General features: G+C 45.8%; 2 protein-coding genes across 3 annotated transcripts in view; both read right to left on the bottom strand.

Annotated features, from left to right (window-relative positions):
- Window positions 1–12764, bottom strand: part of LOC132454856 (ankyrin-1-like) — a 75355-nt gene extending 62591 nt beyond the window's left edge. The window contains 1 exon segment of the mRNA XM_060048406.1: window positions 12477–12764. Coding sequence (XP_059904389.1) covers window positions 12477–12602 — 126 coding nt within the window. The 5' untranslated portion in view covers window positions 12603–12764.
- Window positions 12765–16352: 3588 nt separating this feature from the next.
- LOC132455975 (hydroperoxide isomerase ALOXE3-like) lies at window positions 16353–25982 on the bottom strand. 2 transcript variants are annotated; one of them, XM_060050096.1, is made up of 15 exons: window positions 25782–25982; window positions 25094–25258; window positions 21441–21588; window positions 21170–21251; window positions 20933–21040; window positions 20672–20775; window positions 20330–20502; window positions 19984–20127; window positions 19181–19384; window positions 18541–18627; window positions 17927–18093; window positions 17421–17542; window positions 17234–17334; window positions 16932–17102; window positions 16353–16834 (listed from the first exon to the last, which is right to left on the bottom strand). In XM_060050096.1, the coding sequence occupies exons 2-15, from the start codon at window positions 25238–25240 to the stop codon at window positions 16658–16660; spliced, it is 1935 nt and encodes a 644-aa protein (XP_059906079.1). In that variant the 5' UTR covers window positions 25241–25258; window positions 25782–25982; the 3' UTR covers window positions 16353–16657. The 2 variants fall into 2 exon arrangements, with proteins under 2 accessions (XP_059906079.1, XP_059906078.1); XM_060050095.1 differs by having other exon boundaries at window positions 21441–21645; window positions 25782–25980.
- Between the last annotated feature and the right edge of the window lie 809 nt (window positions 25983–26791).

Raw genomic sequence — 26791 nt, 5'->3', positions numbered from 1 at the left:
ATGATAGTCATTGTCCCAAAGTAAAAATCCTGAAAATTACTATGATTATAATGTGATAATTACTGGCTTGGTGTACATTATCCCACTTATTACATGACTTATTAATTGATTTATTGATAAAAATAAATGATCTTATTTTAGACAAAAATAGTCTGTTCAATTCTACAGTTGTAACTGCTTCCATAGCAAGGGCCTGTTCCTCGTAGCAGCGGTCTGCTATACAGAAATAACAGACCGTAGAATGCCGTAATAGACCAATCAGAATCAAGTATTCAACAAAGCCATGTAATACATTTGGCATAAATGAATGCACTATAATAACCTGAACTCCCTTGTCCCAATCTCAATGACCATGGCCTGCAGCATCGATTTACTGTGCAGTGCAGCCGCTACTGTCTTCAATTAGCTGTGGTGGATGAAGAACTCATTTCCCTGTAGTTAGACGGATTTACAAACACACAAGTGCAATTACACACCGCCACACACACACATACAGACACACACACACACACACACACACACACACACACACACACACACACACACACACACACACACACACACACACACACACACACACACACACACACACACAAAGGCATGCACACAACCACACACACGCCCCCACACACACACAGACACACATACACACACACGGACACTCCCCTACACACACACACACACACGTACACACACACACACACACACACACACACACACACACACACACACGCACACACACACACACACACACACACACATACACACACACACACACACACACTTGGCCAATTACATCAATTGTGGTCAGGGGAAAGGAGGATTAAAGATGGATGGATGAGAGAGGAGGAGAGAGGAAGAGGTGGGGGGAGTAGGAGGAGGGTATCCTTGGCAGTTAATGAGCCAGAAACACACACACACACATACGCGTTACCTTTTAACACACAATAACACATTCCCTACCAGTTAACTACCACACACACACACACACACACACACACACACACACACACACACACACACACACACACACACACTCAAACACACACACACACACACACACACACACACACACACACACACACACACACACACACACACACACACACACACACACACACACACACTCAAACACACACCCTACAAGTTAACACACCCACACATACACCTCACCAGTAAATGCCATTGGTCCCCAAGAGCAAAGAGGAAACGAGAGAGAGAGAGAGAGAGAGAGAGAGAGAGAGAGAGAGAGAGAGAGAGAGAGAGAGAGAGAGAGAGGAGAGGCCGAGAGATGGACACATAGCAGGACCTGGAACTGATCCAAGGGCCCTCAGTGAAAAGGGTCTCATGGCAGGGGAGCAAAGCGCTCGCTCCCCTCCACTTCCATATCCTCCACCTTAAAATGGAGTCAGCCATCAAGTATTCATGAGAACATTTTCCAAGTCACCGCTCCGGCGCTGCGTGGACGTCGGGGGCGCGGAGGGGAGCTGCACGGTGAAAACCACAGAATGTACGCAGCCTAGGTCTAGGGGTGGTCGCCATCTGTTACCCCTGTGTTTACGTTCTGCCGTGACACACTTCACACACCGCCCTTCCCTCCGCAGCCCCCTCCCCCAGCAGACAGTGACACGGATACTGGGTGGGGAGGTGGAGGAGATAGAGGAGGAGAAAGGAGGGGAGGAGATGAGAGAGGAGGAGAAGGGAGAGGAGGAGACGGAAGAGGAGGAGATGAGAGCGGAGGAAATAGGAGGGGAGGAGACAGAAGAGGAGGAGAGGGGAGAGGAGGAGAGGGGAGAGGAGGAGATAGGAGAGGAGGAGATAGAAAGGAACTAGACAGGAGAGGAGGGAATGGGAGGGGAGGAGATGGGAGAGGGAGCAGAGGGGAGGGGAGGAGATGGGACAGGGGGAGACGGGAGGAGAGGAGAAGGGGGAGGAGGATGCGATGGCCGCTGCCACGGCTGAAGATGCGCGAGGCGACGGGCGCTAATTTTAGGTTAGCTGCTAATTTAGATCTCCGCTCGCGCCGTCTCCCTCGTCATGCCACTTATCGTCATCTGCTCCGCCATAGCCGAGTTCACACACACACACACACACGCACACACGCACACACGCACACACATGCACACACTCACACATACCAGGCCAGTTCACCAGGGTCATGAGTGTATTGATTAGGTGTTTGTTTGGCAGCAGGTAGAGATGGAGGCGTGAGGAAGGCAGGATTGCCATGTGAATAAAAAGGTTCAAGTGTTTTGTGATAGTGCTACGGCTAGATGATTTTTATGTACTTGTGTGTATGTGCATGAGTGTGCAAGGGTGTGGTATGTGCATGTGTGTATGTGCATGTGGGTGGGATGTGCATGTGGTATGTGCATTTGTGTGGTATGTGCATGTGTGTGTGGTAAGTGCATGTGCATTTGTGTGGCATGTGCATGCGTATATGTGGCATGCGTCTCATAGGTATATGCATGAGTGTGTTGTGTGTAGAGGTGATAACTCATTTTGACAAACACATAAACACACAGGTGCATAATCACTCTCATTCACATACACACACATCATACACATATTGCTTTACAATGTAAATATATTCATAATATACGAACACGACTCAAATTAATCAGAGGAACATCGGAACCGGGAGAAGAACACGACGCCACCGCTATAACGATCCCAAAAGGAGCTCCATAAGATGACAGATCAAACATGGTACCCCTGGGGGGGACATACATGAGACGGGTGGGAGTGGGGGTGGGTGCATGGGTAGGGATGGGGTGCCCAAGGGCAGTTGTTCTTGAGCGTATTTAGCAGGCGTCGGCGGGTCACATGATCCATAGGGAACCCAGAAGAAGCTCCGTCTCCGTTACGTAACGATCAAACAGCGAGCTCTGTGTGTGCGTTTCCCTTCTCCCCGTTCCCCCACCCCCCCCCCCCTAGTGCCGAGCCAACAGCTCTTCCTCTGGTGACGGGGACACACCGTGGAGACATTGTGTTGGATCAGAGGGCCCTGGGAGGTTAATTGCGGTCTTTGGAATGTTATCTGGTGAAGAAAGTCTGTGGATTGATTACCAAGCTTTACCGTTCCCAGTATGAATGTTTGACTGTGGTTGAAGCTTGTTGACGGCGATATCTCGTTAATAGTTTCCAGCGTTCAAAAGGGAGTAGGCTAAAGTTTATTTTCTCATGTTTTTGGGGTCTTACCTCTTCTTTCCTTTAACTAATATAATACTCTTATCTTTAAGTATCTTTGTTAATATTGTAGCGACTTAGGAGCTATTTTAATTACTCTTATCACTAAGCATCATTGTTAAGATTGTATTGGCCTCAGAGCTTATATAATCATACTTAATAATGCACCATTATTAGTTTGGTATTATTAACTAATTTCACCTACGGAGGATAAATACAGTTGTATCTATCTATGCTAGTGGTCAAGGCGTTTCCAAGGGAAGAAACTGATGTGTTTGTCTATTTCTGTCTGCCTTAAAGGGGAACCGTCACAATGGGACTGGTTCACTTTTGTTGTGAACAACGTGTGCAACATTTACTCAATTTCTGCAACAAAAAGATTGGGAGCTTTGACATTTTAAGTCCTTGGTCCAGGATTGATGTAATTTGTTCGAATTGGAACAAACGATTGCATTGAACACTGCGATTTCCCCACAGAAACGGTGTGGATATCACAGACCACCGATTTTCCCCCCAACACGTGTACGAAGCCAGTCTTCTCTCTGTGTGGAGTGACCTTCCCCCTGAACTATTTACAGCCCCCCTGAACTATAACAATCGACTGGTCCAGAACCATCCGTTTCAGGACGACGTGCGTTTTGTCCGGTTCCTGGGAGTCAGCGGTCTTGACCCCTGGCATCCCCAACCCTGCCGTAGTTCATGTCTGTCCCAGGCCCCCTCATCACCCCGCACACCATACCTCATCCCCTGCTCACGCTCTGTGTCACAATGTAAAACAATGTGTTTCTTTGTCAAAGGGGACAATATCTTGCAGGCTTGTTCAGCTACAGCTAATTACTTACAGATTGATCATGATTTGGAAAACTAGCTGACATGCTATTGAAAAAACAATATTAGTAATAATAAGGCATCAACGTGACTTCCAGTATGGGGTATTTGTTCTCTCCATCTGGTCTCTACTGGCAGACCATGCTAGCATAGACCCTCTTCTTTAGCCCAGTGATATAATTAGCTTTGGCAGTGTTACTGAAGTTGGGAGTGTGTCGCTCTATCTGTCTGTGAGTTATCGCTGTCAACACACCCCAAGCATATTACATCTTCATCCGAAACTTAATTTCTTATCAGTTTTGTTTATCAGTTGTATTGATCAGTAGCAGAGGGAGGCATACACTTAGGGAACAGTAAGGTATTGTAGCTCGTCTATCGTCCATCTGTAGTCCATCAATCCAGGTAGGGGGAGCATTACTTAGGTTAAAGCGCCACTATTTAACCCCCAGGAGTCACGCTGATGAGCTGTTATGAACCATCTGAGATCAACCCTGTTTGTGACATCACAATGGTGACGTGAACATTGCCTGGAAGGAGTTGATTGGTTGCCTGTATCAACGGGTAAGCCCGAGTTGGTCTGTCTGTAACACGACTGAGTGGACACTCCCACTTGTGATGTCGCAAAGGGACAGCTTCCTAATGGAGTCGTCATCAGAGCATCACATCAACATGATGTCTGGTAGGAAAACAAGGGCTTTTAGAATCAGCCTGGGTACTAGTATTGAACACACATGCCTCTCCAAGCACTCTCCAACCTATGTTATATTTATATACATTCACTAATATCCATAGCATCCCTTTATCCTGTCCAGGACGATCACCTTAGTTTCGGTACATGGCCCATTTCGCTGGTCAACCTTTCGCGGTGCTTGGAATGTGGGTCAAGGAGCCGAGCTTCAGTGATGACCCATGGCACTCCTCTGCTGCTGAGGGTAGAGCTTATGTGCTCCAGCTCTTCAGGTGGAGACAACCACTCCTCGGTTTACACACCCTCCCAAGAGAAAACTACGACTGAATTAGCGCCGTAGCCGTGAGATGGAGGAGCATCTTTAGCTAGCCACGGATGGTCTCATCCAAACATATAATCCAGATTACTTTAAATAATAATTTGGATTTGTTTGATTTTACAATATTGTCATCTTGATTCGGGAGTTTTTTATGATCGTTGAATGAAACAGTCACTCAAAAATACCCTGTGGCCTGGATACTGTTATTATACACTATAGATCAAGCACCTCAATGAGTATATTGATCTGGCATAAATTCTGTCTCATTGTAGTTTTGTATCCATTCAATTTCTGCCCCTTTGATTTGTAAATGACCCGGACGGTCTGCTGCACATCGGTCACAGAGAGGAGGGATCCATCGCGGCTAAGCACAACACGACACTCCGCTGCTGATGGGGGAATTCAAATTGATCCAATCTGTGGGTTAACCCCCGCCCCTCCGCTTGACCTTTATGTCATATTTCATACTGGGGGGACGGGGCGGGGGGTTCATGTCATGACACGCCACCCGCCATCTTTCACGCTGCCATGAAAGACTGAGACGCTGATGGAGAAAAAGGCATTAACGCTCGCACACACACATCCTGTGTGTGTGTGACATGAAACATAACGCAAGGGCGTGGAGGCACTTCACCATCAACAGAGAGGGAGGGAGACCTATAGGGGAGAGAGAGAGAGAGGGAGAGAGAGAGAGGGAGAGAGAGAGAGAGAGAGAGAGAGAGAGAGAGAGAGAGAGAGAGAGAGAGAGAGAGAGAGAGAGAGATTGGAGGGAAGAGAGACAGAGGGAGAAATCAAGAGGAAGAGAGAAAGACAGAGAGAGCGAGAGAGAGCGAGAGGGGGAGAAATCGGGAAGAAAAATCGAGAGAGGGGGAGAGAAAGAGAGACGGAAATCTGAAGCTTCTGTTCCAGAAGCGGTGTTGGGCGTGTGCAGCATCACCTACATCATGGGTGCAGGCTGTGCTCAGGTAGCGTGCTGGAGTGTGTGTGTGTGTTTCAGTGTGAGTGTGTGTGTGTGTGTGTGTGTGTGTGTGTGTGTGTGTGTGTGTGTGTGTGTGTGTGTGTGTGTGTGTGTGTGTGTGTGTTTGTGTGCGTGTGTGTGTGTGTGTGTGTGTGTGTGTGTGTGTGTGTGTGTGTGTGTGTGTGTGTGTGTGTGTGTGTGTGTGTGTGTTTGTGTTTATACGGTGTGGGCAGATGGTTGGTATATACAGTGCGCGTAACCCAATGCAGGCAGGTAAATATAGCCTGTGGCTGATCAGTACCGGACTGGGAGTGGAGCTTACACCTCTCAGCTCGACCTTGGCCCATTGTCCATCTCCTCCTTCTCCTCCTCCCCTCCTCCTCCCCTCTATATCCTCCTCCTCCTCTCCTCCTCCTACGCCTCTCCTTTCCCCTCCATTCCTCCAGCCCCTCCTCTTCCTCTCCTCTTCCTCTCCTCCTCCATCCCCTCCTCTTCCTTTCCTCCTATTCTCCTCCTCCTCCACTCCTCTCCCTCTCCTCCTCCTATCCTTCTCCTCTCCTCCTCTCTTCCTCCCTGACGGATTTACAGCTATGAGCTCGTGCTCTCTTGCTGATCATTAGTCTGGGTTCTGAGAGGTCTACCTTATACATTGCCATACGCTTCGATACCATGAAGAAATAACGGAGAGAATGGTTTCGGTGATTCACAGAATGTTTCAGCCTGAGGAATTAATAAACATTGAAAAGTTTTAAATGTAACAAAAACAACAACATGCAAGGATTTATATTTGCTGATCTCATAGTGATCAGAAAACAGCCTTTTGTTACCTTAGAAAGACATCCATGCAGTAATTGCAATAAGCAAACAATACACATCCGTACACAAGCCAAGCAAACAGACGCGTAGGTCCCCAGGAATCTAGGACATTTGTCTTGATGGCCCTCTCTCACATAGAAACACAGCACATTTTCCTTGCTTGCACGCGTGCCCGAAAGCACACACACACACGCACGCATACACACACACACACACACACGCACGCACGCACGCACGCACGCACGCACGCACGCACGCACGCACGCACGCACGCACGCACGCACGCACGCACGCACACACACACACACACACACACACACACACACACACACACACACACACACACACACACACACACATCGGAGCAGCGTATTCTTTTCACATCATCGTTTAGATTGAATCTAGGGCAACACATTTACTCTCAGCAGAAGTCTGCTGGTCTCTGCAACAAGGGGTACCTTAATGGGTGATGCAGCTGGTGGTTGCCAGATGTTAACACAGAGCTGGCAAATGCTACATGCAGGAGTATATGCTCAGTCGATACACACACACACTGTTTTGATTATTCAGAGGGGAAAAAAGCATGGGCAGATGCAGCGGAGGCTAACTCCGTTCAGGGCTAACCATTATAAATCAAAAGATTCCAGTGATCAAAACATGCTCAATGAATGGCCAGTCTTTGCAGCCTCAATGTGGACCACCTTCATTCAGTCAACACAAAGAAACCAGGTCTTCCACTGCAGCCGAGGCATCATCAGTACCTCCTCGGGACATTCTCTGACCCCCCCCCCCCCCCCCCCCCCAAACACACATACACACACACACACACACACACACACACACACACACACACACACACACACACACACACACACACACACACACACACACACACACACACACACACACACACACACACACACACACACACACACAGATCGTTTCCATACCCTCACGCTAATGGTCATATCCATTAGCTTGTCCCTCCATCTATCTTATAAAGTGCAAGCCTCTAGGAAGTGCTGTTTTGCATTGTGGTTGAAACAAATCCATACATGTGTAAATGTATATGTAAATATGTATCCCTTTTATCCAGCCATCTATAAGCCCTGTCTGCATCTCTGGTGGTTGTGTGTTTGTAACAATGACGTGAGAGAGTATTGCAAGTTCCACGACACACGCACACACACACACACGCATACAGGCCCACACACACGGTGTTCAGAGACGCTCACTTATCACACTGTGACATTTCTTTGCAGTCTTCTTCATCTTTCTGAATTATTTAACTCCATTAGAGGGGAGTGTCTTTCCAGGAAGAATAACACGATTCCGTGCCGACACTATGGTCGATGACCTTGGTCCAAACGGAGACAGTTGAGTATGACCGATTCTCAGCAGCCAAATTAGATTCCCTCGGTCGAGGGAACTATTTAACGATCATAGGGCACGAGGTTTCTCCTGTGCACTGGAATCCAGCCTCACGTCAACGTGGCCCTATTCACCATCCATTCATCTGTGTTCATCTAGCCGCCCCAAACTGGGACTACTTTATTGGGTATAGAAACCAGGAACTATTGCACTGGTACCCAGGTGAGCAGCACCCACCGGGCCAATAACAAATTCCATTTCAGTACCCCGTTTCGGTACTTTGGCGTTTCGTGATTGGATTTGTAGACACACAAACACACACCAGTTCTATTCCTGCCTGGTCATCTTTAATTGCAATCTATTCCTCCCACTCAATTTCCTTACACTCGGCTCTCGCTCTCTCGCTTGCTCTCTCTGTCGTTGTCTCCTCAAATCACGCACTCCCATGCATCACTGTATGTGGGTATATGTGTGCACGTGTGCGTGTGTGTATGTGCATGCGTGTCTGTATGTGTGCCTGTGTTCGTGCCTGCATTTGTGCTTGCGTGTGTGTGGCGTGTGTGTGCGCACGTGCCTGTGTGTACGTGTGCATATGTGTGCGTGCGTATGTGTGTGCGTGCGTCTGTGCGTGCGTGTGTGCGTGTACGTGCGTGTGCATATGTGTGCGTCCGTGAGGGTGCGTGTGTAAGTCAGTGATTTAGCAGTTGGCCCCTGACAGTTGTTATACGGGTAATCTCTCCATCTTGCAGAAAGCATCGTCTCAGGCACCCCTGTGCACCACTTCAACTCTGAAGCAAGACCATTTTGATGAGACTTTAACTTTTCTATTAACTCCGTCGATTCATGTCATGGTGTCAGGTGGATCTCGTTATGCTCGAAACACAACACCTCACACACACACTCATAAAGAATGATTTCATTGGCGAGTCAATGCGTTTTTTGGGACGGGTCTTACATCACATTTTCTCCTCTGTGTTCGTCACCCCCTCTGTTTCATTACATCTACATTATACTAATGTTTGCATAATGGCCACTGAGAGAATACTAAGATGCGATTGGCTGAGGAGCACCCACTATTACCACACATTAAAAAATAATGGAACGGAGTCTGCTGTGAGTCGACTGAACACGATGCATTCATTGCGTTGAGCAGAGCCCAATGTGTAGATCCTCTGTCCAAAGGGTCTCCATTGTGTTAGCTTTGTTTAATGGCGCGTTTCAACTGTTAGGTGCGGTTCGGTTCGGTTCGCAAAGGTGCGGCATGGATCGTGTTTCCACATGTAGCTGCCGCGGCGATCGACATCCGGCCCACCACAAAGCCGTACGGAGCCGTACTCGTCTCACACTCGTCTCGCAGTACTCCTCCGTTGGGGTACTGAGACGCCTGAAAGGGTGCCGGCAAGTTCGAGCTACACACACCCTCCGTTGATTGGTCGACAGAATCGTCACTTCCGGGCGACATGGGGATAAAAACAAACAAACAGTCCATTTCTATTCTGGACAATGGACATGTCGCACAAAACTTTAACTTGGGCGAACAAGGAGATGGAGACGTTCCTCTGCATTCTTGGGGAGGAGGACGTGCAGAGGGAGCTGTTTTTAGTGAGCAGGCTACACTGTGTCGCGCTGCTATGATGTCACGATGTTTCTGTAGCTGCCGCGGCGATCGACATCCGGCCTACCACAAGGGTACTGTCGGCGGCGGAAACGCGACCTCGGAACTGGGCTGGGCTATACCGCATCCTCCCTACCGGACTGAGGCGAACCGTACCGAACCGCACCCTCTGGCGGAAATGCGCCATAATAGCAATGCTATTAGCTCTCCCATCTGGCTTCACCGATGAAGTATCAGAGGATCACTTAAGTATCACTTATTACCAGTAGTTGGATGGAACTTTAATGACTTCATGATGTTCAGCAATTAATTGCACATCGTTAAACGGTGGCGAAGAACACTTCATTTTGCTTGGACTTAGCTATCTGCTAAGATAAACCATTTTGGAACGGTAATAGTTTCTTTTTTTGGGACAATGAAGAAAGAAGCCGAAGATTCAAAATGCATGGAGCTAATTCTGTTGCATGGTTTTAAGTATGATATTGAAAAATCGGGTAATACTTTACATTGAGTTGCAGTCTTGGTCGAATTACAAATGTATTAGGCAATGCAACAACCTGTGACAGCATAATGTGTTTAAATGTGATGGAAGAGGAGCCTTAACCGAACCCTAGTGTGGAGCTCACTCTGTTGCCTAATCCTTACCTTAACCCCTAACACTTACCACACTGTAATTACACGCTGGTGCACACAAGTATGTGCAGTTACATGCTGCTACATTGCATATCCTGCAGTACTTGTGTAAAATGACAAAGAAACACGGCACTCTTGTCAAGTGTTACCATTGTTTTGGTATAACTGTTACTGTTAACATTGTTCAAATAAATGTAGGATGTAATTCTCTACATAACACAATATGCCCCCCCCCCACCCCCACCCCCACACACACACACACACACACACACACACACACACACACACACACACACACACACACACACACACACACACACACACACACACACACACACACACACACTCAAACATGCACCAGCCTCCCCTCCAAGCAGACTCATGTAGCAAAGTGTAACTCAAACACTCCGCCAACGCCCTCACCTGATCAGGTATGCATGATGCATGGTGCTGCTGTACTGCACAGATCTATAATACAACACGAGGGCCGCGGGGTATGCCGTCGGCTGGCACGCCCCACGTCAACGACGTGCTCTTCCTAGTCTTAAGTCATCACGCCATCGACCAAACGATAGCGAGGGGGTGAAAGGGCGCTGGTGCACGGATTGAATCTGGACTCGATCACATTGCCACGGTAACACACTGCTCGGCAGAGCGGCGTCTGTCACTCGGGAAGCCACCGTGGCGTCCGCTGCTCTTCGGGGGAGGGAGGGCGAGCGTGTTTTGCGGCGTGGTGATTTGAATTAAACCGTGCGTAATAATAACAACGCAATGGGTTATTTGCACATGCGTGTGTTTTTTTTAACGCACGACTGCTGAATGCGACAGCACACACACACACACACACACACACACACACACACACACACGCACACACACACGCACACACACACACACACACACACACACACACACACACACACACACACACACACACACACACAGAGACACACACCGGGGACTATACTGAGCACCTCTTGAAGCGTCTCACAGCGCTGTCTTGGGGATGACACGCCGTCTCAGGATGCCTCCTGCCTTGTGTCCCCCCGCTAACACCTCCACCCCTCCACACCTCCACCCCTCCACACCTCCACCCTGCTCCTTCATGGGTCTTAATTCATGACCGAATCCACCATCCAAGGGAAGCTATCATGCAACTGAAAAGCCTGGGAAAGGGGGGGGGAGATAGAGAGAGAGTGTAACAGAGGGGAAGAGAGAGAGAGAGAGAGAGAGAGAGGGTGTGTTTGTGTGTGTGTGTGTGTGTGTGTGTGTGTGTGTGTGTGTGTGTGTGTGTGTGTGTGTGTGTGTGTGTGTGTGTGTGTGTGTGTGTGTGTGTGTGTGTGTGTGTGTGTGTGTGTGTGTAAAAGAAAGAAAGAGAAAGAACGAGAGAGCGAGAGACAAAGAGAGAGCATGCTAAGCACACTGCAGATGTGGGAACAACACACCACCTCATTGGAAATTAATGGAAAAATAAACCAGTTTCTGAAGACGACATCTTTGTCCCAGTCGCCCCCCCCCCCCCCCCCCCCCGCCCCCCCCCCCCCCTCACGTTGGCACCGGCACCGCCTGTGTCGTCATCAGTGGCCTTCCTCCAATACCCCCGCCCTCCCCCCTCCCTCTCTGCCTGCAGCCCAATGACTGATTGTGGGGGAACACAGAACCTGTACCACGTATAGCATCTTACTGACACACAAACACACACACGCACACACCAAACACACACCGAATGAAGCACAGGTCTAATTGGATCGCAAGCAAATCTCGTGAAACCCATGAGGGAAGGCTGTCAAAACGGAGCGAGATATGGGAGGGGGGGTAATGGTTTGTGTGTGTGTGTGTGTCGTGTGCGCGCGTTTGTTGTGTGTGTGTGTGTGTGTGTGTGTGTGTGTGTGTGTGTGTGTGTGTGTGTGTGTGTGTGTGTGTGTGTGTGTGTGTGTGTGTGTGTGTGTGTGTGTGTGTGTGTGTGTTCAGAAGGGTAGAAGGATGCATCTATAGACAGAGCCTGCCACTAATGATGAAAGAAACACCGTCTCCCTCCCCGTCCCCCCCTCAGCCATACCTTGCGCCTGCGGTCTCGGGATTTATTCCTCTTCTTGGTCTTCTCCTCCTCCTTCTCTCGCAGCTCCGCCGCCGCCGCCTCGGCTATGTCCTTGTTCTTACGGAGCTGCTTGGCGGCTTGCGCCATGGTGCCGCTTCTGCTGCCGCTCTGCCGCTGCTGCTGCTGCTACTATCACTGCTACTGCGGTCGCCGCGGCGCCAGCTCTACTCCTCCCGCACTAGACGACCACCAGCCGTCTCCGCTCCGCTCGTCCCCGGTTTACCGCCTCCCCCTCTGTGTCCCCCCGCCCCCCCTCCCACCCAACCTCCTCCCCAGTATCTTATCCACCTCAACCTTCGAGGCCACCGCTGTGTGCGTGCGTCCACCCTGTCTGTTTCTGTCTGTTTCTGTCTGTTTCTGTCTGTTTCTGTCTGTCTGTCTGTCTGTCTGTCTGTCTGTCTGTCTGTCTGTCTGTCTGTCTGTCTGTCTGTCTGTCTGTCTGTCTGTCTGTCTGTCTGTCTGTCTGTCTGTCTGTCTGTCAGTGCTGAGCAGTGTTGCTGGATGCGCGCGTGGATGCGTCTCTGTGGGAAGAAGCTCCTGGCAACAGCCGCCACCACCAACACTGCTTAGCACAGAAAAAACAGGAGAACACGAGGAGGCTATAGGGCTGGTGATGCCGAGGTCGGCTGCTGCTAGTCATCCAGTCAGGTTTCACTGTAGCGAGGAGCCTCCCCTCCCCCGTCCATCCTCTCTCTCTCTCTCTCTCGCTCTCTCTCTCGCTCTCTCTCTCGCTCTTTTCAGGCACAGACCAGTCACGCAGACGGGTGCTCAGCGCAGTGGGAGCCCCTTGCTGCAGCAGAGACTCTGATCTCCTGCTCCCTTCAACTCTCTGTCCTGCTTCCCTATGTCAGGACGCATGTCCTCTCTCCTCCTCTCCTTCGTGCATCGGGGTCGTGTCCGTGTTGCGTCTCGATAACACGACCGCCACGGTGTCGCTAGGTGCGGTGGAACGACGTTGCTGCAGCATCTGCCACAATTGTTTATTTATTTGTAGGCCTATCCCTTCAGTTCCATCGTCCGTCGGAGCCGACGCCTCCATGTGCAAAACAAAGACGGTCTGAACGAGGGTGTGAGGGGCCAGACGTATATAGCTGCTCTTTTTTGGGCGCTAAAATGCTGGACTCCGTTCTTGTGTTCTCTGAGTGATCGCTCTCGTAGATTCAGGAGTCATTTATTATGGTGGGAAGGTTTACTACGAAAAAGCAAAAGGGGGGGTGGGGGTGTGTCTGATGGGGAGGGGGGATATTGACAAAATACTACCAGCTGTTTTTCCTCATTGCCTCCTTGTCAAAGCAGAATGAAAACATGAAGGTTCATGAACACGACACGATCAGCACTCTCCTTATTTGTATTCGTCCCCCTCACTCCTTATGTCATGATGAAGACCAAGTATGGTTAATTTAGAAACAGGATAAGAAAATAGTAATGTCAGCAATATTAATGACATGACATCTTGCATCAGAATGCCTTATGCCAAACACAAATATGTCTCACTTAAGTCAGGTGAGTCAGGCTTAACTAAAAAAGACAGTGGTAGAACCCTCGACATCTTCTTGACCCCTATATTGCTTGTGTGTGATCTCCCAACAACTCAACGACTTGGAAGAAATACAAATGCAGTGGAATGTACACAACCTTGAAGACAGTGGGGGGACATGATGCAAGCAAAATATTTCCACCATCAATCTTTAGGTTATATGTGTTATGTCAACATAGCAGAGCACATGCCAGAACCCAGAAAGCCTTGGTGGGAAAGTGTAGATCTTTTTTTTCACTGGGATGTTAATTGTGAGTTGATGCAGTATTGAATTATGACAGACTCAGAAAAATATTGTATCGGTTAAAGAATAGTAGGAGTAATACTATAGTCGTTAAGTTAACTCCTAACATGATACAAAAACAGTGAAATGATTAAAACCCTATTCTTGAGTTATTTTGGGTGATTATTTTATTCGCATTTAATGGCGTTTACTCCCCCCTGCAGGATTTATTTACAATGGCATTTCTGCAGTTCCATACGAAAATAAATTGCACCAGAAGGGCATGGATGCATAGATAACATACATATTATACCAATTAGTGTGCATGGCAAATGCTGTAGGACCCATGCATACCATACAATCTAATCATAATCATTACATCTATTCAGACATGCAAAGCTGGGATGAGCAAAGAATGGAAGAGGACATGCAAATTACATGAGGCAATAGTATTTATATAAGAGAAAATTATTGAGTAGGACTTCATGCGCACAACTTTATGCTTCCAATTCTAATATCATGCGTATATGAGGTTAATGAGTGCAGTTTAGTTCCCATGGAGAACAGCGCTATGGCTCTGAAGACGCAACCAACTAGTGGAAACTTAATATGAATCAGGCCTCCGCCTACGTGGACGATTTTTTCACATTCTTTTGATTATGCTGGTTCATTATACATGTCCATATCACCATGTGTGTGCTCCAATGCTGGAGACAATGATGATGATGCTAATAAGTAATATCTACTGAATACTGCATTAATTTCCTGTTATAGTGGCATTATCATTATTTCAATCTTTTGACATACAAATGCCGTCTTTTTTTTGATGAACACGATTTAAAGGGGAATGGTGTAAGATTTGGCGAACAAATTCAAGTCAAAGTCAGAATAAGGGGCAGCATATGACCAAGAAGTTGTGGTAACCACCCTTTATGTAAGAAACAAGGCACTGTCCTTGCCCCACTGAATGAAGCATAAAGCGTACCGTTTACATTGATTCTGTTTTAAGCCGTCGTCTAGTTATTCTCCTTGACGTCATCCAGTGTTACACCGAATTCTGCGACCCACCGAACAGTGTGACCCGAGGGAGCGCTGTTGCACATTTTTTGCAACATGTACACGCAGCACGAGTTTGAAGTAGACAGGCATGAAGTAGGAAAAACGGTGTACAATATGACAAAAACATAAATAAAATATATCATCACCGTTGCTTCTTTCCCCATAAAAGTCATAATTAGTTGATTTACCTTGAGCATTTCCTATTATAGGCTACTGTGTAAAATGCTGTTTAGAATTAACGTTTGCATCAAGAAAGGAAAAACCCGCCCCCTGCGGTCACACTTTTCGGTGGGTCGCAGAATTCGGTGTAAAACCGGTACTGCAAGTTTGTGCGAGAATTTCCATTTTTTGTGTATTTTTGCTAAGATTGACAAGAGGCTAGAATACGCCCCCTGCTTGGCAGCGCTACTTAATAATCTGCTCACATTGGACTGAGGGCAGCCTGGACGTCACTGGACCCTGCAGTAACGTCATTCCCCTCTTGAGGTACAAAGGGGTATTCCGGTACCGGTCGGGCGCCAGCTGGGCTAACTGCTCACTACTCTGCACCACAATTCATAGACATCTTACACATGTCGTAAAAACCTTATTTCTTTACAATCTGCTGATAATTGTAGAATGTTTTTTGAAAATGTTGAATGTTTTAAATACTACAATAGCACACTTAGCTCAAACTAAAGGGTTCTCCTAATAACTACACAACGCTCCAATAGGACTGATAAAATTGTTCCGTCTAGAATAACTAATTTCTACGTAACTGATTTTTGTAAAGATATTCCCTTCAAATATATTTGTATTATGTACATTCAAAGTATGCACAGCATCCATTTCCATTCAGATCGTTATGTAAGAGCACCATCAAGTGGCACTTAGTAATTATTACCAAATTCACCTCCTCTTATCCTACCACCCAGTCGAGTGTCATAATTTGCAGTCTCAATTGGCTACAGTATGTTTAACATACTTTTGTATATTGATACATTTTAGTGCCACAAAAGGGATTTTGAGTGGACATACATTGAATTGAAAACAAAGCAGATTTCTGTTAATTTATTATTTAAAAGAGATATAAAAGAATCGCATTGCACACCGTTACAAAGACACAAACACACACACACACACACACACACACACACACACACACACACACACACACACACACACACACACACACACACACACACACACACACACACACACACACACACACACACACACACATATACAGGCCAAAGATTGTGCAATTAAATGAAGCCAACAGGCTCTCATTCTCTACTCCATCAGCATGTGCAAGTTTGGTTTCCCCCCTAACCCCTGACCCATTTAAGAGACGACACTGTTCTCGATCTGGGCCGGGTTCAAGTACTCGTAGGGAAGCAGGAGCTCTGAGTTCCTCTTGGTGATCTCTTCGCTGAGGTAGGCCAGGTCCCCCTGGAACGCCGCAAGGTTCAGCCTGGACAAAGGCTCCCCGAAGCGCTCTGGGTAGGAACCCAGAGGTACCTGCAAGCAGAACCATGAACGTAGTTGATTACTTCTGTAAGACAAAGCCTTGACCGTTAGACGGAGGATAGACTATCAGCACGTTTCAAAAGCTTACCAAGTCTTCAACTTCCTGGCAGACGTTGCAAATGGGGGACAATAGTTTGGCGGTGGTCGCTTGATTGGGAAGAGTCTCCAGAAGGGTCTCCATGCTGGATCGTCCCTTTGTGGACGGAGGAGGTCTGCACAGCATCATGGGGTTATTTGGGATCCAGCCGATGTAATCAAACTATAGGGAGACAATGCTTATATGGTCGTTTTCTTTGTCATTTTTTTTAGAGCTACCTTTACAGTTTACATTCAAATACATTTAAAGTATATGAATTTTGGGATCAATAATAATCCTAGAAAAATAGACACCTGTCCATTGTGAACTGCAGCATGTTTTGCTGATGCTGTGAAGATCACCATGGTGACGAACTTGGCCAGTTCCTCCACTTTGAGGAATTCCTGAGGAATTCCTTTTGGACAGATCAGGATTCCAATTATTCACGTGTTATTAATAATTGTATGAGATTGCAACTTGCCTACATTCACCAAAAGCTACCTGAGCGGCCATTTTCTAAGAAAGTGTTGGTATAGATGTCGTCGATCCAATCCTGCAGCTCAGAGTCTCTGCTCACGTCGTTGTCGGAGGGATAATAGATGTCCACCATTTCCTTTGCAAAGCTTGAGGAGAAAAACAAAGTATATAGTCATGCTTCTTTTTACATACATTTCCTGCGGCACATAATTGCTGAATGTGCTCAAACTGAGGATCAGGTTTTTAAGGCTACAGAGAAAAGCTTTTTTGAACCACCATGTTAACTAACCAGTAGGTGTAGCTGTTTTGTTAAAAGGTGTGACTTTGTCATAAAGGTCTAAAACACAACATAGTAAGGAGGAAGTTAGAAGTTAGTGTCTGACCTTAGCCGGAAACCCTAAATGTAGCACATATCTGTCATGTTTCTCAACCTGTCGTAATGTTTACTGCATTGTCCCTGACAAACAAACCAATATCAAATAAATCCACAGAGATTTGTAATGATGGCTTCATAAGACTTCTTCAAAGACCTTTGGACGATGTGCCAGAGCTTCAGTCCGTCGTCTCTGTAGTAGAAGTTGGGCACGGACTGGAGTCCTCGTGCGGCGATGTTCTCAGGCAGAAAGAGAGAGCTGTACGTAGTCTCCGCGTGAGCGCGTGCCATCAGCTTCAGAGACCCCGCCATTCCTATGGTACTCTACGCGAGCAAGTAACAAGTAATGGACAACAGTTTAGCTTCATGGGAATGGCTTTAAAGGAGCATACAGATGTAGGTGTAATCAATCCATTGTAGCACAATCTCTCCTGGCTCCACTATAACATTTGTTTGTCAAAATGCTTTGGTTGTGCTGATTTTGCCCAAGAGCATTCCCTGCCACAAATATTAACAAAAGCAATGTAGGAAAGGCAAGGGAAAAAAAATTGACCCCCTACTGCCATTCTTGTCCACATACTCAACGACAAACATGGATTCCAAAATAATCCATGTAGGCTACTATATTGTCAAGGAAGTCATTTTAACAAATTATATTAATATCAGACATTTCAGTGAAGTCAGAGGAGAGGTTTATGATGGTTAGATCCCCCACACCGATACTGCCATTTCTGGGTGGTGGAAAACGTGTTTTAGTGTTTAAAGGCCTACTTGGTTAAAGAATCCATCCTCGCTCCTTATGTCAGAGAGTGCCAGCGTGTTGACATGGATTGTGTTGCGGAAGTGGGGAATGAGGAGCTGTAAAAAGCACAAGGAATACCAACATTATCAATTTGTTAACAGTAAACACAGTAAATACATTAAGACTCATACAAGCCAATGCTCAAAAGTTGCTGTGTGCACATCCCACCTTCTGGCCAGGTGCAGGACAAATATAGTAATAATGAGTGCCAGAAATGCAATGTCCGCAGCACTGCTTAAGCACCCATATTAATAAAAAATGAACAGCAATGTTTCAACCCTATTGTGTCTTCTTAAGGCAGATGGAGTCATACACGCCAACAGAATCGTAGGCCTTATACATTCAATAGTGAAGTGTCCTGCCACACTTTTTTTGATCTAACTATAATTAGTCTTTATGTATGTATGTCTGTCCTATCGGTTTTCCTCGACAACCGGTCGTCCGATCAACCTCCCTCTTGGCAGTTGTCCTGCTGGGCTCCCAGGAAGTGCCGTGTCGAGTGTGAGGTGTGTTTCGGATGGGCTGTTCAAGAACGCTGCGAGCAGCAACACCGAAGGCCGAGCCAATCGGCCCGTTCACTACACGAGCGTACGGCAAATATGCACCTACTTTGTAGAGGGGGTGGATGGACGGTAGGTTTCGCAGTGTGGCCAGGGCAAATCCTTGAACCACAAGATGCGTGTTCAGGAGATGATGGACGGACTGGTGCTGGATGCTGTCTGAGTTTTTGATGAACAGCTTGGCCAGCAGCCAGTCTGTCTCGCCGTCACTGGGCAGGAAGATGGGGTTCTCCTCTGAGGGTTGTTGCTGAAGCTGGGTCGTAAACAAGGACACAAGCAGATTTATAGTATAGGCTACATGAATTACGATGAGTAAAGAGGCCCTTTAAATGATCGAAGTATGACGGTTGAAATTTCACAGAGGAAGGAAAAGCAGGTCAATAAAGTCAGTCAGATACCATAGTTTATATTTCCATATGCTTAAATTCAGGGTTATTGAGCCTCAGTAAGACAATATAGATTATCATATCGATTATCATATTACAAATTCCGACATGTTGTTATGGTAACATTCGCCTAACATTCACTGGCATAGCTTATTTCTTTTTACGTTCAGCGACGTCAAGTTCCACTATCCTCATAGGCCACTAGAGGGTAACATTGCCTCACGAATATGTTTCAGCCTATGACACGACAACACCTGAGACAATGGGTGGTTGGTGAAAGAGGCAAAATGCATAATTTAAAGAACCAGAGAACGGCCTTCCTCCAAAAATATATGGCAGGGGGGTCAACAAACAAGAAATATTGACTCTAACGTTTGTCTACTTGTGGCTTTACAGAAAGTAGTATTCCCCAGGACTACTTCATTTTGTAATGTGTGACACAGTTAACCATGGACAAAAATAATACCTGTATTGCAATGGGCCTCAGTTCATCCTTTGGGTTCTTATACAGCAAACAGAGACCAGCAGCCACCGTCAGCTTTTCCCCATTATAGTCCCTGCAGGGTATTCCGTCCAACGTCTTGTAGTCACAGAGGAACATATTCCCTTTCTGTACGACAGGTGGGAAGATATGATGAGATACAAGATGGCCAACGAGGCAACCAGTTTGCAAATAGGATGAAAACAAAAGATTTTAATATTTAACTTATTTAGATGATTCACACTCATTGTGTCGGTTTTGAACTGTGCTTGATGTGCATGACATATACATTAGTAGACAATACTAAGGAAGCAGTGAGAGCAGAAAATACCTCCATCTCCATGTGCAGGGAGCTCCCCTCCTGGAGGAAAGGCTTCACCATCTGCTCAGTGACTGGGAAGTGAGCAGGGAGCTGGGAGCAGCACCTGATCACATTGGGGTTCACCCCGTTGAGGAACTGGAAACCATAGAAGTCATCGTCCTTCCAGTGCTCCATGGAGTGTTCTGGAAACACACAGATCACTTGAATCTTGCAATCGGTTGTGTACATTTTGTGTGAACTTGAGATGAGATGTAACGTATGCATGTATTTGTGCTCATGTAGATTTATAGTGAGAGAATACAGACAGAATGTTTCTGTAGGTCCAATTGTAAATATTGCAGCTAATTTTACCATACAAGGGTGATGATCTGAACCGAAAGACTGATTTTAGGTCCTCCAAGTCTTTCCAGTCCTTTGTAGAGTTATTTAGTCGCTTTAGCTTGCGTTCAGTAGCACTAGCGGTAGATACAATGAAAGATTGGGAAACTAAATTATTTTAAGATAATTCTACTGGCTTTTCGGAACACAGGATATATCGAACTGAACAGGTAAGAAATTGAATAATATTTATACAATCCAGATTTTGCATTTAAAGTTTAGTCACAGACTTACGAAAACACTTTCTCTTTTTTGGGGGTTGAACCACTGATGGATGTTGGGATATCGGTGATCTCTTTGAAACTGTTGAACTTTGGTAAGCCCTCTGCTAACGTTGTATACCTGAGGGACGAAACAGCAACAACGAAAAAATAATAATAAAGAACAACACGGGATAACCTTTAAACACTTTTTGCAACTGTATAAGGTGTGCAATTTCAAGTTACAACAAAATGTGAAATGGTGACTCACTGGTACACTTGTTTTCTCAGTTCCAACTCTTTTCTACGATGCTCGAGTAGAACGGGATGAGTCTCTTCAAAAAGCTTTAAGGCTATAAAAGAAGTAGAATAGTAGGCAATTCTTATTATTCAATTATTAATCAATTATATTTATAAAATGTAATTTATTACTAAAGCACTAATAATGGATTGGAAATTAAGGCAATAAAATACACTTTTTCATCGGAGGACAATGAAGAACAGTCAAATATGTTGCAACATCTTCCTCTGTGGAACCTGACCTGGCCCTCCTCTTAGCTCAACCACATCCCCACGGGACACCCATTGGTGACAGGGGAACAGAACCACGTCTCCCTCCGGCGTGGTCACCACGATCTTGGAGCAGAACCACTGGTCTTCTGGGAGAAGCAGTAAGGGATCCATCTCCACCTTGAGTAGGAGAAGATCCCCCACCGGCTGAGAGCTTTGCACAGAGTAGCTCCGAGTCTACAAGAGGGGAAACACCACACGTCTCAACAGGTTTGATGAACTCTGAGATGGGCAGGTAAAATAGATATGATTGATGTTCACTAAAGCTATGGTAGGCAATATAGAGAACCAGCCAGAATAAGGTATTTTGAAAGTCAACCAAGGAAGTCCCAGCCCTAGCTTCCAGGTCTGCCTCATCCATTCATTCAGGCCGAATTAACTGATTGGACGAATTAACTGACTGCGACCTCTACAGATGTCAGAAGTTTTCTATTTTTGACAAAGCATTTTATGTATTGATTGCTGTCTGTCAGGATGTAAAGAGAATTTCAACAAATTTCACCAAAAAATGATTTAACCCTAACGAAAACTGCACGGTTCTTAAAAAATAGTAAATCAGATCAAAGAAGTGTGAAATCACCGCACACTGGTATAAGCTGATAAGCTGATTTATATTGTGAATGACGCCTTTCGCTGTTGCTTCGTCAGGTTCACTCTTGACGAAACAAAGTGAACCTTGAAGAGTAGAGGAAGAGTGAACCTGACGAAGCAACAGCGAAACGTGTTGTTCACAAAATAAATCAGCTTATACCAGTGTGCGGTGATTTTACACTTCTTTGAATTGATTTACTATTGTTGACCGCACATTACCAGCACCTGAGATCAAAAGGCTGTGCACAGGGACTTCGTGAAAAAAAAAAAGTACTTAGAACCGGGGGCGTAGAGGCTCAGTCCTAAACGCAGCGACCCGGGTTCGAGTCCCGCCCGTGGTCATTTGCTGCATGTCCTCCCCTCTATCTCCCATACCTTCCTCTCTATCTCACTCAGAGGCGGAGTGGCCGTCGGGCCGATCGGGAGATTTCCCGGTCGGCCGGCCAGCCAGCGAGTTCAGGTGGACCGGCCCACAATTGTGTAGCGGCCTGCGAAGTCAGTTGGACCGGCCCACAGTTGTGAGCGGCCGCGAGGCGTTTGCAAGCCGGCCCTGAGCATAATTTATTCCCCGCCAAGACGCCGTGAAAATCCCCGAAATAAACAATATAGGCCTATGTCTCAAGAACATCCAACCAATATTTATACCACTTGCTTACTCTCTATGTCTCATTCATGTTTTTTTTTTTATATATATTTTTTTTACTTCATTTAATTCTTCATTATTCAGGCGTTACAGAACTTTCATGGCCATGAATAAATAATACGAACTACAGTTTACTTTAATATGTTTGTTCTTGAATTGACGTAATGGAGCAAAGACTCCTGGGAATGGGAAATGCGTTTATCCAATAAACGAGCTTGCAGGTCAAGTCCATTTTCGGAAATGTAGGGGGATAGCCCTAAAGACGCGTCAGACAGAGAAGGCGAGCAAGTTCGTGGTTGCTTGCTTTTGCTTGTTGTGGCACTCATGGAAGGCAAGAAGAGAAAAGAGAAAGGAGGGGCTGAAAAGGCCAGAATAAAGAAGAAGCGGATGCTGGAGGGGGATGCATCTAAGTGCTGAATTCAGGCATTAAAGAGTTGTGCAGGTGAATTAGCCAGAGCTCCACCATTGACGTTATTGCTAGGCGGGAGCTAGCACAAGCTGCTAGTCAAATGTGTATGTGCTGGCTGGTATATTTCAGACGAATTAATGACTTAACTGATCTTTCTCTTTTAATGGATGGAGAATACGTTAACAGATTTGGAACATGTAGTAGTAGTCGTCTAGTCGTGTCAACACGTTACACCGGTATTACCGAGCATAAATGGTATAAACTTTGAAACTAGGTCACTCCGTCAACTCTCCTCTCACACTAGGTGACAGCGTCTTATAACGTTCTATATTATATAATAGTATAATATAATTTTATAGATAATATCACGGCCAAAAGCTCTGCGCCTCCGGATGGCTGTAGTGCGGGGAGCACTACGGCCGGGACTCTCTAAATCGACGCCACTTCGACCTGGGCGGGACTTTACGTCCTACGTCACTCGCTATGGGTGTGCATGTGTGTGCATAGCCGTCACTCGTGATGGGTGTGCATGTGAGAAAGGTTTTGGCTTTAGTGTAATGGGTTGGTAATAACGGTTCTGATGATTTTTCTGATGGAAAAGTGGTCTTTTATTTCCATAATCTTTGTTCAGAAACCCGTTTGTTAGTTAGCAGTTAAACAAAATGCGATCTCTTTGTTTACAGATACCAACGACCAACTGATGATTGGGGGTTCGATTCCCTAGTGGTGCAAGGTTTTTTCTTTCATTTTGGACTGCACACACATCGCGAGTGACGGATACTCGCACAATGTACACACATCACTGTCTTTACAATTTCTAGGAACCCGAAGTTTAAAGATTGTCAAGTGGTTAACTCTTGAATCGCATGTACTAAGACCTGATGGGTTAGTGGTCAGAGAACAACTCATTAACGCGGGGATAAGGGGTTAGATTCCTTAATGAAGATAGCTTTTTTCTTTCATATTGGACTGGATGTTTGCATGCCATTTTGCGTAACTTGTAGTTTATGATGAAGAAATGTTACTGGGGTTAAGGTTAGGGTAACGCTAAGGGTAAGACACAAAGTGTTTTTGCAACACAATATTTCTTACAATAACAAAGTCCAAAGTTTTGATGACTCCAGTAGGAAACTTAAGATACCTAGAGAAATGCGTGAGTGCTCACAAAACATCAACAAGTCAGCAGTGTGGTACAGGGTGATCATTTCTGATATACAGTACAAAAGCTGAAACTATTAGCCAGGAGTGGGAAAGATGCAGACGTGGGAAGCAATAAGACGCACCAACACACAGTTGCCTGTTGCAAAATGGTTCAGAGTTTAATAGAAATAGTTAGGGTTAGCTGGTATGGCGTTATCTGGTATGGCTATTGTCTAATGTTAGCTTAGTTCGTGTTGTTTCGTCATGTTAATCGCTAGTAATAGTAAGTCATTTGTAGAAATATAGCCTATCATCACAGACTGTAGGAATGTCACCCACCCTCCATCGCGTACGACACTGACGCTTGTAATCTGTAGTGCAAGGGAGTTCGTGCACAGAATAGATCCCTGAGACAAACGGCTACGCGCACACATGCAAACCCATAGCGAGTGACGTAGGACGTAAAGTCCCGCCCAGGTCGAAGTGGCGTCGATTTAGAGAGTCCCCACTACGGCCATCCGGAGTGCTTTTGTTTACCGGCGTTGCTATGGTTACTGGTCTTGTAAGGAAGTGCGCCTCGGAGCGCCAATTCTCTTCCGCACAGAGCAGAACTGTGACCTATTTTACCCATTTTTTATTTCTTAATTATAATTATATCATTCATTTTTACCAATTTTTTTTTTTATTACTGAAAAAATATATAAATAAACGGTGTTGCAGGGGGGTGGGGCCGGACCGGGGAGGATTCTCCCGGTGGCTATTAGTGCCCCACTCCGCCCCTGATCTCACTCTATAAAATGCAAAAATAAATCTTTAAAAAATACTTAGAACCAACCACCTACCTTTCCTCTTGTCAAGTCCTTCCCCCAGTTGTCCAGCAGTGTGCGTTGGCTCTCTCCCTTGGCTCCAATCAGGGTAATGTACAAGTAGTCTGAGGTTCCTGCATATGCCCTGTCCCCCGTTGACACCTTGACGTTGTAGACCGCCATGGCTCCTCAGTAGGAACACTGCTCATTTATATGGAGAGGGTTTCGAACGTAAACAATCTATAACAAAGCCCTCGTACCGTACTGTCTTCACATTTATTTGGTGGAGCTCTAATTGTGGTGTTTACATACATTTGATTGAAAAGTATGATGGAGTTCCCCAACCAATTAGGGTAGAGATGCCCTGATTAGTCTGAAATAAGCAGGTCTAAAATCGAAATAGTCAATAACAGATATTTGACCAAAACATATTCTCACAATGCTTTTACCTCACCAAGCTGACAGATGGGCTGGCTATGGCATTTCTAACAAATATAACCCAAATTATATCTCTTATCTTACCTACAGCACCTTTGATTTCAATGCATGATAGACCACACACAATTCAAAAGGTCAAGAATACAAACCATCTCTCTAAACCTCTCTCTAAAGGTGGTTTTACTCTCAAAACAACAACACATTTTTTTTAAGTAATAACCGTTTAACAACTACTTAATTTACCAGTCATTGACAACATTGAGCATTTACATATAAGTAGGCTTACCGTAAATCGTTTCTGTAGATCAGAGCTTGGCTAACAAGCAGCTCTTCCCCCAATAGTACAGCAGTGGCAAAAAGGAAGACCCTATGCTGAATAACAAAATAAAGCTAATCTTAACTAACTAGCTCAGCTGTTGCTTTGAACAGAACAGATAGATTAACACAGGGAGAAGGAAGCTGCATACTTCACGACAACATGGGTTGGGCTGGAGGCGGAGCTAGCCGCAATTATGACGCAATAACAATACCGTAGAATGTATAATACCAATGGCAATACGTCAGTATGAACTCATTTCTATATAGTAGGCCTACCTGTTGGGTGACTACTACCAAAGAATGCTGATCCAATAACATTGTTGCATATTGCTTTCAAAAAAGTATCTGCTGTTGGAGCTTACTTACTACGTCCAATGCAGGGAATCAGGTTCAACAGATAAACCTACCCTCTTTTTTGGTTTCTAAAAGTTTAAGTTGCAGCACCAACCAGTTCAACAGGATTCCTGTTGAACTTTGCACCTGTTCCAATTTTGTTTTTCATCAACAACATGGGACTGGTTTTTCTGTTATCTACAGCAGCAAACATGATTTCATGGAATGACATCATACTTTTTTTATTCTTGGGAAATGCGTCTCGCACATAAACCCATATAAAAATAAATAAAATACAAAAGTGCAGTAACAGACATTAAGTGCAGTAACACAAACAAATGCAGACGTAAGTGCATCAGAGGAGATTCGCTTGCAGGAATGCTGCTGGCTCATCATCTTCACTTGAACGTTATTTTAATTGATGCAGGGTTGAAAGTTGCATATATTCCAATTGCCCTCATGGACCGTTTAACAGGCTCCAGAGGACGTGTGGAGAATCCTTTAGCATTACGGAACGTGCTAAACGAATATGAATCATGTAGTCTGCCATCAATCAAAACGATATAGAATAGGCGGGTACTTTATGACGTTTGTAAACCGTGAGCCCAATATCCTGCAATTATAAATGATGAGAAACTTCTGTCA

This window comes from Gadus macrocephalus, chromosome 4 (genome assembly GCF_031168955.1).
Source record: "Gadus macrocephalus chromosome 4, ASM3116895v1".
Classification (NCBI taxonomy): Eukaryota; Metazoa; Chordata; class Actinopteri; order Gadiformes; family Gadidae; genus Gadus; species Gadus macrocephalus.
The sequence above is the reverse complement of the archived record's forward strand: the minus strand, read 5'-3'. Positions and strand labels throughout refer to the sequence as shown.